This window comes from Bombus fervidus, chromosome 4, assembly GCF_041682495.2.
Source record: "Bombus fervidus isolate BK054 chromosome 4, iyBomFerv1, whole genome shotgun sequence".
Classification (NCBI taxonomy): domain Eukaryota; kingdom Metazoa; phylum Arthropoda; class Insecta; order Hymenoptera; family Apidae; genus Bombus; species Bombus fervidus.
Genome location: NC_091520.1, coordinates 16,813,143 through 16,826,311, shown reverse-complemented (window position 1 = coordinate 16,826,311; position 13,169 = coordinate 16,813,143). Strand labels below are relative to the sequence as shown.

General features: G+C 38.9%; 1 protein-coding gene across 7 annotated transcripts in view; it reads left to right on the top strand.

The window, feature by feature from the left end:
* Nucleotides 1-13,031, top strand: part of LOC139986449 (G-protein coupled receptor moody) — a 28,933-nt gene extending 15,902 nt beyond the window's left edge. The window contains exons 1-5 of one of the 7 annotated variants that reach the window (XM_072001793.1): nt 741-1,196; nt 6,047-6,256; nt 8,331-8,569; nt 10,824-11,136; nt 11,280-13,031. In XM_072001793.1, the coding sequence (XP_071857894.1) occupies nt 6,047-6,256; nt 8,331-8,569; nt 10,824-11,136; nt 11,280-12,260 (1,743 nt within the window). In that variant the 5' untranslated portion in view covers nt 741-1,196 and the 3' untranslated portion in view covers nt 12,261-13,031. Of the gene's footprint in view, nt 1-740; nt 1,197-6,046; nt 6,257-6,306; nt 6,965-8,330; nt 8,570-10,823; nt 11,137-11,279 lie in introns of those variants that run through there. The other 6 variants (XM_072001794.1, XM_072001799.1, XM_072001796.1 and 3 more) reach the window with 6 other exon arrangements.
* The last annotated feature ends 138 nt before the right edge of the window (nt 13,032-13,169 follow it).

Below are 13,169 nucleotides of genomic sequence, written 5' to 3'. Positions count from 1 at the left end.
TAATTATCGTTTATTAAAATTACCGATAATTAGATGCGTAACGATCTTATTCTTATTAATCGATGTCTAAAAGTTAACGTTTTATATTGACGTTTCTAATTGTAACACGTTTCGTTTATAATACGATTTTTTCATCGGCTAAATATGTATAAACGACGGTGTATGTAGGTCACTATAGCACGTAGATTGGCGCGATTCTCTCAAGAAACTTAATAAAATAGATTTTCGTCCGGTAGAATAAATATTCTCTTGTTCGTGAAGGACACTAACCCCACGCCTGCGCTCTATTAGGATCCAGAAAACTCATCCGTACAAGCGAATTCGATGGTCCAGTTAGCCGATCGGTTAGTCGCTTCGCGAATTCCGCGAGACCAGTTCCGATCGAGATTTCTATTTTTGTGATATGTTCGCTGTCTCGGTCTCTCGTTAGAACCGAAAGCCTACGTTTATTTCGATGGTCGAAAAATCGACCCACGCATTCGCTTTCTTAAATATCGAGAGGTGGTCCAGTCGTCGACAGTTTACGACCGAACAGAAATGTAACTACGAGTCCTTTGTAACTTTTAACGCGGACTGTGCGAGTACTACGAAAGATAAATAAGAAGTGAATCGTGGCAATTTCTATTTCCGCAATATTTTCATCGCGCAAGAGCCGAAGAACTTTTATCGCGAAGAATCGAATCCTTCGATCCGCTGGAAATCCGTTCAATTCTAGTGCGTGTCGAAATAAAACGTTTTATACACAGGCGAGTGTGGCGAATATCTTTGGTGTGAAATTTTGCGCGGAAGATCATCTCGAGAATTCCCTCGGAACTTTGCCCCCTTTGCTGAAAAACGAAGATTCAAGATGCGCAACAGGTTCAAATACTCGCGTCGTATTTCTCTGGATTTCCCTGCGAAAGGCGACGAACGTGTTGCTAAACGCGATCGTAGCCCGCGTCTTGTACTTCGCGAGGGCGTGAAATTTCATTCATAGTTGGTTGTGCGTGCACGTTTCATGGAAACTGGATAGTTTGAACGCGTAAGATGAGAATAGAAGGCGGAAGAGGCAGATCGAAGAGGAAATTTACCGGCAAAGCTGAAAGACGCGGTTCGGCCGAACCGATCGAAATCTGCACGTGCTTCTGTTCTTCCGGAGTCGCATAAATGATTCGCATCAATGAACTCAGAACCGTCGGCGTCTACTTCTTACGAAGGTAAGCGCTTCTTCCATTGATCGTAGGTAAGAACCGTCGACGATAACAGTACACGAAACAGCTGACAAAACGTGAATTCGCTTCTACCATCTCGTGACGCTACGCTGGAGAAGAAGATTGTTCGTTCGTATTCGAAACGCGTAACTCGTCGATGCACAGATTATCGTCAGCCGTCGATTTTTAGCCAGTTTATCAGCTTTTCGTCTCCGCAGTTTATCTTTCTGTCCTCTATATAATTATAAACTTCCATTTCCAATCTTTCTGCTGAAACATCGAGACGATGCCTGTTTGTTTCTTAAGATTCCGATTATAGTTGCGTTAAAGTAAAAATAAGCGTCGACTTAGACTGTCAAAGAAGTAGACGTAAACGTAGAAAAGAAAGGGAGAGGAAAAGGAAGCTCGTTACTTTAGTTTATGTTAATTAAAAGTAAATACTAGTTGTAACGCGATGTAAATTAGAAATAAGATTTGTACGTAGAAGCACAAACACGCACAGTGTATGAGCAGAGAAGATAAAACGAAAGGAATATACGTCGAGATTGCCTGTGCTAATAATCGTCGAACGTTCGAACGATCGATCGTTTTTAACATCTCGACGGAGATTAGAACTTAGAAATTAGAGATTGGAAGAGATTTGCTGAACACAGCGCGGTACGTTTTTAATAGGAACGCGATACGTGCTTATCCGAAGGAGTGGATAAATCGAAATACAAGTGCGTATTGGCGCATCCGTGTACAATAGTCGAAGTACATCGAGATAACGACCGAGAGAAACGCAGGAGACCGAACTAACGCGGAATTTCGCGTTTCTGTTTCGCGAACTGAGAGGAGAAACGCGATTCGACGAAGCGACTCGAGAGAGAAAGTAGGATTTTCGCTCGATTAAATATATTTGCCTGGTACGAGTTGATTTTGTAAAATACATTTATTCGCTGGGACTTGGCGATCCCTTGAGAAACGCAAATTCGCCGGAAGATCGAGGCGAAGTTTGCCGTGCGGTTGAAAGAGCGTATCGTCACGAGCGGCGAAAATAGATTTCTCTCTCTTCCTCTTCGGCGCCTGAACGCGAGGAAAAAAGACGTAGCTTCGTTGCATTTTCTCAACGTGTAGGAAAGAAAACGAGTGAAACAGTGGTTGAACGGGGAGAAAGTAAATAAATGGTGAGTATAGACGGCGGAGGAGCGAGCAGAGAGAAAAGGGAGGAAGATCGAAGCGAAACAAGCTTATTTACCTAAAGAGCGTTGTTAATTTCGTTTAAGAACGTACGAGTGTTTTCCACTGGCGGAGACAGCGACACGGCGATCGTAGCTACTTGGAACGTTTAAAAAACGCTACGTTTTTAAAACCATCTTACGATTACCGGTTTAAGAATTTACTCGATCGTATGTTTAGCTGGCAACTTAGTAATTTACGTTTGAAGCTCCCGTGCGTTTAACTACCGCTTTACTACCTTAATAATTTATACAATTGTTTGTTTAACTAATCGCGATACATTGGAAACGATTTAACATTATCCAGTCTTGGACGATATTTTTTGATAGAGCACGCGTTCGTGCGTGTCTCGCGTAACTGGGCCAAATTATAGCATCAAAGCGGTGGAACACGTGCAGCGAGAGAGGAACCCACGTATCACGTGATCCGTGTTTCCGATCCTCCGACCGCTCGTGTTTCTAAGATCCTATTTATCAAGACGTTGAATACTTTGTTTTTTAACGTAGCCTCGTAGATTTCGAAAGCGACGGTAAATTACAAAGCAATAGCCGAAAAGTAAGAAAACGCGACACGTAATACTCGCGTACGAAAAAGTGTACGGTTGAACGTACTTTAAACACAAATCTGTATATCGCTGCTTAATATAGACGTGTGTCGATTTATTAGATATGCGAATTGAGTGGGAGTGTCGCGAACAAATAGGCACGTTTCATACGCAAATAACGTATGTACCGTATCGGATTCCATGTCGCGTACATACGAGCGTATCAGTGTTTCCCAACGTGGGACGCGTGTGCGCCTAACAGCGCGCAATTTTGGTTGTTTCGCGCGCAACTGCGAGACGATATCGCGCGAAACGGTGTTTTTTATTCTAACAGACGTTTATTTTCACGTGACGCTTTTACGCGTTGTTAGCTCGTCGAATGTCTGAAAATTGCGTTGCTATCGATTTAAACGAAACTCGACATTAAAACGAAATGCAACTTGAAATGCGAATCAAAGATTTGATTAAATCGCCTTGCTACGATCGTATCCGATCTTTTACATTTATATTCTGTTATCGAAGTTTTTTTATTTTTCTTTTTTTTTTTTCATTTGAATTATACTTTCTTTTTTTAGGTCTGTTTATGTTATAATTTTAGAACTTGATTGGCTCTATCAATGAACAGTTGCAAAAATAGTTGGGAATCTCTGACGTGTATGTACATACCTGTGTATTTGATCTCGTTTTCATTTGAATTATACTTTCTTTTTTTAGGTCTGTTTATATTATAATTTTAGAACTTGATTGTCTCATCAATGAACAATTGTAAAAATAGTTGGGAATCTCTAACATGTATGTACATACTTGTGCATTTGATCTCGTTTTCATTTGAATTATACTTTTTTCTGCTTATATTATAATTTCATTGGCTCTATCAATGAACAATTGCAAATTAGTTGGGAAACTCTGACGTGTATGTACATACCTGTGCATTTGATCTCGTTTTCATTTGAATTATACTTTTTTCTGTTTATATTATAATTTTAGAACTTGATTGTCTCTATCAATGAACAATTGCAAAATAGTTGGGAATCTCTGACGTGTATGTACATACCTGTGTATTTGATCTAGTTTTAAGTTGAATTATACTTTTTCTGTTTATATTATAATTTTATAACTTGATTGGCTCTATCAACGAACAATTGCAAATTAGTTGGGAAACTCTGACGTATATGTACATACTTGTGCATTTGATCTAGTTTTCATTTGAATTATACTTTTTTCTGTTTATATTATAATTTGATTGGCTCTATCAATGAACAATTGCAAAATAGTTGGGAAACTCTGTCGTATATGTACATACCTGTGCATTTGATCTCGTTTTCATTTGATTTATACTTTTTTCTGTTTATATTATAATTTTAGAACTTGATTGTCTCTATCAACGAACAATTGCAAATTAGTTGGGAAACTCTGACGTGTATGTACATACCTGTGCATTTGATCTCGTTTTCATTTGAATTATACTTTTTTCTGCTTATATTATAATTTGATTGGCTCTATCAATGAACAATTGCAAATTAGTTGGAAATCTCTAACGTGTATGTACATACCTGTGTATTTGATCTAGTTTTAAGTTGAATTATACTTTTTCTGTTTATATTATAATTTTAGAACTTGATTGTCTCTATCAATGAACAATTGCAAAATAGTTGGGAAACTCTGTCGTATATGTACATACCTGTGCATTTGATCTCGTTTTCATTTGATTTATACTTTTTTCTGTTTATATTATAATTTTATAACTTGATTGTCTCTATCAACGAACAATTGCAAATTAGTTGGGAAACTCTGACGTGTATGTACATACCTGTGCATTTGATCTCGTTTTCATTTGAATTATACTTTTTTTTGTTTATATTATAATTTGATTGGCTCTATCAATGAACAATTGCAAAATAGTTGGGAAACTCTGTCGTATATGTACATACCTGTGCATTTGATCTCGTTTTCATTTGAATTATACTTTTTCTGTTTATATTATAATTTTAGAACTTGATTGGCTCTATCAACGAACAATTGCAAATTAGTTGGGAAACTCTGACGTGTATGTACATACCTGTGCATTTGATCTCGTTTTCATTAAAATTATACCTTTTTCTGTTTATATTATAATTTTAGAACTTGATTGGCTCTATCAACGAACAATTGCAAATTAGTTGGGAAACTCTGACGTGTATGTACATACCTGTGCATTTGATCTGGTCAGCACCGTGGGTGTGGCTCTCGCTAATTGCTATCGCTCATCAATTACTATCAGATACATACGTACTGGGTGAACTGTTTAAATATAAATACAAATCGGATACGAATTGATAGCTAGATCGACGATTCCGAAACCCACAGATGCCCAAACTGACGGTTGTTCTCTTCGACGCATAAACCTGATGTTTCCAATACCAAAACCTCGTACGAGATTTTCTTCTGTATCCTCCGATGTTGGTTTTTCTCGATAAACCAACTCTTTCAATTCGTGTCACGGATAAAATGCTAAGACAGCGACGTTGGCGAAACGAACTGATCGCTTGGCATTTCTTTATTTCGTATACTTTGTATCCTGCATAACACTGTTTTCTCGTGTCTCGTGTAATACACCTTTACGTTCACGTGGTAGCGTCACAGATCGTCCTGCTAATTCTACGTCTCAGATCCTTGTCGATGCCACGTACTAATTTTTCATTAATCGCTTGTTTGCCATAAACTTGTCTCCGTCCAATTTGTCTCGTCCATTTCCACCACGATTATACAATCGCTATAGTATAGTCATCGTCTCTCGTTACGATAGCCACGAAATTTCAACAATTTTTTAGATAAAACATAATACGATATATTTGTAAAAAAAAAAAAGAAAAAAAAGGAAATCCGTAAGCGATAAGAGTTGGAATACTTGAACGAACCACGCTTACTTATTTCTAATGCAACGCATATTATAATGATCGTTGGGGTACAACTCAATTTTCCATTTCGCAACTACATCCGTAACATCGTTTTTCTAACTCGTTAAAAAAGGCTTGTTTTTGCCGGTCGTCGCCAACAGGCGACCAGTTTTTACGCTCCTGTACAAAACGACACCTGTCTACCATGCTGTCCGCAGATGGAGTACTGGATGGCGAGCAACGAGACCGGTCACAATGGCACAGAGGAGACAATTCAGGAGGTCCTCAGGGATCCAGGATCGGCGGTCCTCTTCGTCGGATATCCGCCATGGCTTTTACACTTCGCCGCTGGATGTTGCATACTCTTCATGGTCATCGGCATCCCGGGAAATCTATTCACCATCGTTGCTCTTTTCCGCACTAAAAAGGTCAGCGCTCCAGCGATACGTCTTTTCCGCGTCTTCGTCCTCTTTCGTTCAAATTTTCTATATCTATCGCTATATCTCTTTTATTTATTTCTTCTATTCTTTTTCATTTTCTAACATGCGCCGAAACACCCGAGATCTTTGTATTTCATAGCGTTCGAGTAACACGCGTTTCTGTCCTCGATGAACACGCTCTGTCTATTCTTTCTTCTCTTCTTTCGTTTTCCTTTATTTCTTCGGATACGCTGAAACGTTCGAAGCTTCCGATCAACACACATTTCTTAGATTATCATGATTTTTAGATTATCGTCAGCGACAACACCTCTTCAAAGAGGAATTTTATCTCTGTCCTGTGGTTTGTCCGCGAACACGTCGTTCGTAGTATTCAGCGAAATCGGGAATTTCCCGCGTTACGATCCAACGAAATGTTAGCAAAAGCGATGACACGTTTCTAAGAGATTTGTAAACGAGCTTGCGCGTAAGTCGAGCAAACGTGGATACAACGAGGCGAAAAAATGTCATACGACGAATCTGTCGCGTGGAATGAAATATACTCGACGGCGTTGCGGTTACTTGAATTTCTAGTTACTCGTAGCGTGCTAAGTGGTATTCGCTTGTACACCGACTAGGTCAATAAGTGGTTCACCTCGAATCTCATTTCAAGACAATAGGAAAAAGTAAAAGTGACGTAAGGAATGGTTAAAAGCTGGCGTAAGTAAATTAGCATACGCGAGTGAAGCGAATCTTGGAACAAATCATGATGGAATTGTAATTACGAGAAAAGATTCACCGACCATTTGTTCTTTTTATTCGCCCGTGTATTTCACGCTTCGTCGTGCTAATAAACAGCTTAACCAGTGGCAAATAAAAATGAAGGTTTCGTCGATTCGAACGGTTTCCCTTTAAAGTTACGTTACAATTCGTGAAAAACCCAGGAATTTACTTTCTTTTCTTTTAAGTTTCGCGATCCGGTCGAAGCTTGCCAATTGTAAGAAAACTCGATGCGTCTGGCGAAACGCAACCAACGTTTATGCAACGGGATGTTTTTGGCAACACCGAGACTTATCGAATTTACGGGCATTCGCTGGATTTACGTGTAATTTACAAACGCGCCAACATTTATCTGTTAAGAAAGTATATTTACCAAGTTGACGCGATCACCAAGATAACACGTTTCCACGCGATGATAACTTGCCGCTGCGTCGCTATAAACGTTGCTCTTTCTTCCGGTTCATTCGACTTGCAGCGTGTCGCGCAAAAGTCTCAAAACAATCCACGTTTCTAATTTACATTTTCTAATCTACGTTTTCTAATCTATTTTCTGAAAATATTATTAGCGGAATATTGCAGAACGCGTTATCGATTTATCTAAAACCAACGAAGAGCGGCAGACAGGCGAAAGAAAGAGGAACCAGTTTGCGCGATATCAAACGAACAGAACGATAGAAAAATAAGAACCGAATTTGTCACGGAATTATTTAATCAAATGGAAGAATGTTACGCGATTGTTCGAAATCAGACGATGTTCTCTGTGAGAATTATGTCATCGTCGAATTAAACGACCGATATTTTTTCTATTGGCTTGGCAACTGAGTGCGGATTATTGACAAAATCCGCGATCGCTTAGTTTCCAACTCAAATAGTTCATTTTTATTCTGCTGTTTGTTATCTTCGTCGAATCGTGACAACGAGACGTTCTCGTATCGTAGAGGACTGTCACGCAGAAGACGATTTTCGAATTGACGATGCACACGCGGTTTGTGACTTTCAGTGTATTATGAAACTTTCGCCTTGATTCTGTACCAAGAAAAACCGTTATCTGTGATTCAGACTATCGCGAGTAAAACAAAGCAGCGGATGAGTCGATGGAATTATGAAATGTTTATATTATACTTAAAATAATTTAAAATGATCGCGTGTGTACCTACTTACGATTTACAATATGTAGTTGTATATGTAACTACGATTATGCGCAACTGTGTGTATGTACAATCGCGTTATTTTCTACGATTGAATTTACGTACGTAATTTGGTACGTAATTAAATTTACATTTAATTTAATTACCATTGTTCGCAGTTAAGAAACGCCACCGCGATCTTCATAATGAACCTCTCACTTTCGGATTTGATGTTCTGTTGCTTCAACCTTCCTCTTGCTACGTCAACCTTCTGGCATAGTTCCTGGCGACACGGTCCACTTCTATGTCAACTGTTTCCTTTGTTAAGATACGGTTTGGTAGCAGTAAGCCTGTTCTCCATACTAGCGATCACGATCAATCGTTACGTTATGATAGGCCATCCTAGATTTTATCCCAGGTAAGTAAACCAAGTATTTTTGCGATGTTTTTCCTCGCCAGTTACGTGTCGCTATCTTTTCCAAAAGCTTTTTGAAAAAAGAGTACGCGTGATTGTAGTAACATAGAATTAACACTAGAACTATCACACCAGACAAATTGATTGGTTTTACAATTTTATTTTAAAATTCCTACTTCGTGTTATATTTTTTCCGTAATGATGTAATAACTTTTACAACGATAACTAAAAGAATAATATAATGAATTTTATTTTGTTTTTATGTATTCAAGCTGAAAAGAATTTTGTATGAAGGCTACTTATACCAATACCAGTGAAGATGACTGGTACTTGTCAAAGTGTAAAAGGATCCTGCGATCTGTTTATCGAACCCCGATTAACCAGTTTCCTCGCTTTGTACAACTTCCCACATGTTTTTCAAATTTTTACCACGTATCATTCGATGTGATGATATCAGTTATTAAGAAAATTCCGGATCGATCGCTAGATGGCTAAACGCTAACGCTAGAAGTACCACAGCAGTCAAATTGATTGATTCTACAATTTTATAAATGTGCCAATCCTCGTTTAGAGATCATGGTCCCAGATAGATTAATAATACCAACAGTATACTACATAACATGGAATTCCTTCTGTAAGAAAGTAATAAATCAATGAATATAAAAAATATTCTATTATTACGTACTTTTTAAAGATCAGTCATTTTCACTGGTTTGGTAGAAATAGTTTCGTGTTAACTATCGGTAGTTCTAGTGTTAAGACGCGACAAAACGACAGTTTTCTTATTCTGTGATTTTATTGCTGCCATTTACTGCGATTACTAAATTGCAATTTAAAGAGCAACTATTAAGTTGTCCGAAAATTGTCTTTCCTTTACAGACACGTCTTTTACAATGATGCACCTTTATACAAACGTGAAACCTAACCTATCGAACGTTGTGATCTTTATTTTGGTAGAACAGAATGGATCGTACGTAATTCGATGGAATAATATAAATTGAAAAATGTTATGCATCCATTATTTCCTTACAAAATGAAAGAAACTTTCCGGACGACTTAATACTTTCTACGCGTGACTGTTGTAACATAGAATTAAGTCGCGACGAAACGACAGTTTTCTTATTCTGTGATTTTATTACTGCCACTTACTGCGATTACTAAATTGCAATTTAAAGAGCAACTATTAAGTTGTCCGAAAATTGTCTTTCCTTTACAGACACGTCTTTTACAACGATGCATTTTTATACAAACGTGAAACCTAACCTATCGAACGTTGTGATTTTTATTTTGGTAGAACAGAATGGATCATACGTAATTCGATGGAATAATATAAATTGAAAAATGTTATGCATCCATTATTTCCTTATAAAACGAAAGAAACTTTCCAGACGACCTAATACTTTCTACGCGTGACTGTTGTAACATAGAATTAAGTCGCGACGAAACGACAGTTTTCTTATTCTGTGATTTTATTACTGCCACTTACTGCGATTACTAAATTGCAATTTAAAGAGCAACTATTAAGTTGTCCGAAAAGTGTCTTTCTTTTACAGACACGTCTTTTACAACGATGCATCTTTATACAAACGTGAAACCTAACCTATCGAACGTTGTGATCTTTATTTTGGTAGAACAGAATGGATCGTACGTAATTCGATAAAATAATATAAATTGAACAAGGAAACAATAGACGCACAATGTTCTTTGTTTTATATTAGTTTATTGAATTATGCACAAACATAATAATAATAAAACTAGAACGAAATGGATCGTAGCTAATTCAATAAAGTAATATAAAACAGAAATTGTTGTTCATCTACTATCACCTTATGAAACGAAAGAAACTTTTCGTCAAAAACAGTAAACCGGTTAACCATCGGAAATCATACGAACGCAAAAGGAAATTGCCTATATGGATTTTGTAATTTTGTTGATACGACAAAAGCTACGACTTCGTCGTTCAGCGTGATACGCTCGTATCGCGGTATAAATCAACCCCATCCGGCATGAAAATGAGTTACAGTAGACTAAACACGCGCGTTTCATCCTAATCGACTGTGTGTACGTATCAATACACGTATATTCGTCTATACAATTATATTCGTCGGATCGTCAATTATTCTTTCGCGTTTGAATTATTTGCAAAGTCGAATTATTATCCAGTTCAGCAGCATGCGGATAATTTTTCTTCGCCATGGACGATGCTTCTGCAAATATTTGCGAATATTCTGAAGTCTCCTCTCTTACTTGCTTTCAGGATATACAAATCGAAATACATAACACCGATGATTTTAAGTACGTGGATGATCGCATTCGGTGCCCTGGTCGTTACGTGGTTTGGCAACTGGGGTCGCTTTGGACTGGACGTCGCCATTGGTTCTTGTTCGATCCTGCCAGACGTAAATGGTCGAAGTCCAAAGGAGTTCCTCTTTGTTGTTGCCTTCTTGATTCCTTGTATCGCGATCGTCGTTTGCTACGCGAGGATCTTCTACATCGTTCGGAAAACCGCTTGCAAAAGTAGAAATCGGAACGTAAATGCTAGCACGGACGCTATTGAAAGCAACCACGAGGTAAGCGTAGCGCGCAGCGACAGGTTAACGTCGTAGGTGCTCGTCAGTCGAAACCTGTAAATCGTATTTTCCTTCAGCGCCTACGTTTTTTTTTCGTAAACCATCGACTTTCGAAAATTATTCTTTGCTTCGTTCGGTTACAGAGACGATCCATATCACCGAGGTTCCAAGAGGAAGAACTGTCGGTGGTGGGTTCGAGCTGCGCGGCGAGCGTGCTTTGCGCCAACTTCTCCTCCAAATGCACCGTAACTTCGCCAAACCGGCTCAATTGCTCCAGTACACCTTCGAGATCGGCGATCGAAGAATCCTTGTCCGAGCAACTTTCATGGGAACAGAATTCGGCCGGGTCCGAGGAGGAGGAGGACGACGACGACGACGAGGAAGGCGAGAACGAAGAGGAGAGGACGCAGCAACGGAGGAGGCAGAAACAAAAATGGAAGAGGAAGCAGAAAGCGACGAGCCAAAGACTCGTCGACGACTGTGATAGAGCGAAGCCTAGCTTCGAAATAAAGATAGACGATATACCGTACGTGGACGATCTGGACGCGGCTGAGACTGTTCTCGCGAATGACCGAATTAAGATCAAAGAATCCGCCGAGAAAGCTTCCGCGAACGCTCGAAATAAATTGCAGAGAATGGCTAGCAGAGCTTCGTTCGTCATCGAGTCGGCTCTTTGGGTACAGAGATTCAACTCTAAAGCGTCTATGGACGGCGACCGATTGGACAGCTCCAGATCGAACACACCGGATCGATCGGCCAATAGCAGGAGGAGACCGACCATGATTCGCAGAGAGTCGAGATTTAGAAGCGTCCGAAAATTCCGCAATTCCGATGGTCCACCGAGGATGAGTAACAAGGACAAGAAACTGCTGAAGATGATTCTGGTGATATTTTCGTCGTTTCTCGTTTGTTACTTGCCGATCACGGTCACTAAGACTTTCAAGGATGCGATCGATTGGAGAGGCTTGAATATCGCTAGTTACATTTTGATCTACTTGACTACGTGTATCAATCCTGTGGTTTACGTGGTGATGAGCTCCGAGTATAGAAGCGCGTACAAAAATCTGTTGCTCTGTAGAAACGATTCCGGGGTGAAAAGCGGAACCAGGAGGTCACCAGGATGAAGAAAAGGGTTCGCCAGTTTGCTTGTGGGCGTGTACAAGCTGGATTTTATAGCTCGTTTCAGCGATGGACTTGCATCGTGCATTGGCCGCGAATGTTTCTGCATTTGAATTACGTGAAATACGAAGATATAGAGATAAACGTGCGCAGAAATATAGGGAGCAACATGTGCTTTAACGATGCGGTATTTGCTGTTTAGCTACTTGTAATTATGACATTTTTATAGTATGCACGTACGAGCAGCTAATAGGTTATGTTGGCCAATTAACGTTAATTTATAACGCGACGTGCAGGAAATTTCTTTCGGTTAAATTTATAATCGTCGTTTTCACTGTTATTGCTAAGATTTAAAAAAAAGAACGAATTAAGAGGAGTTTATGTGGCTTCGAGAAACGTGTTCGATGATAAAAAGAATATTCCCCTGAAATCGTGTTGTTGATCGCTTCGTGGTTATCGATACTTACTTCTTGCACGAAGATATGTCTTTTTATAGCTTAATTACGATTCGATCTGGCAATTAGAATTTCATGGTTCGAATTGATGTCGAAGAAAAAGGTGAATTTCAATCGTGGAAAAATGGTAAATCGATTCATGTCCATTTGCCATAAAAATATACGCATCGCGTAAATATCCGCGCTCTCACTATGGAAATGTAAACTGAAATAGACGAATGTTTACGCGTTGTATAATTTAGTACGTTTGTTATAAACGTTGCGTAAATATCGATTATGTCGATTGAAGATTAAGGTAGCATTTCACTCATCGAGACATTTTTCAAACAACAAGATAGAAGAAAAACTGTCTCGTTTACCGAGCGACTATTTTTATTAAAAACATATTATGAAAGTTGTTTGTAATTGTAGTGGAATTTCATTAACGGAAAATGTATGTCAATCGATTGGTAGAATCAA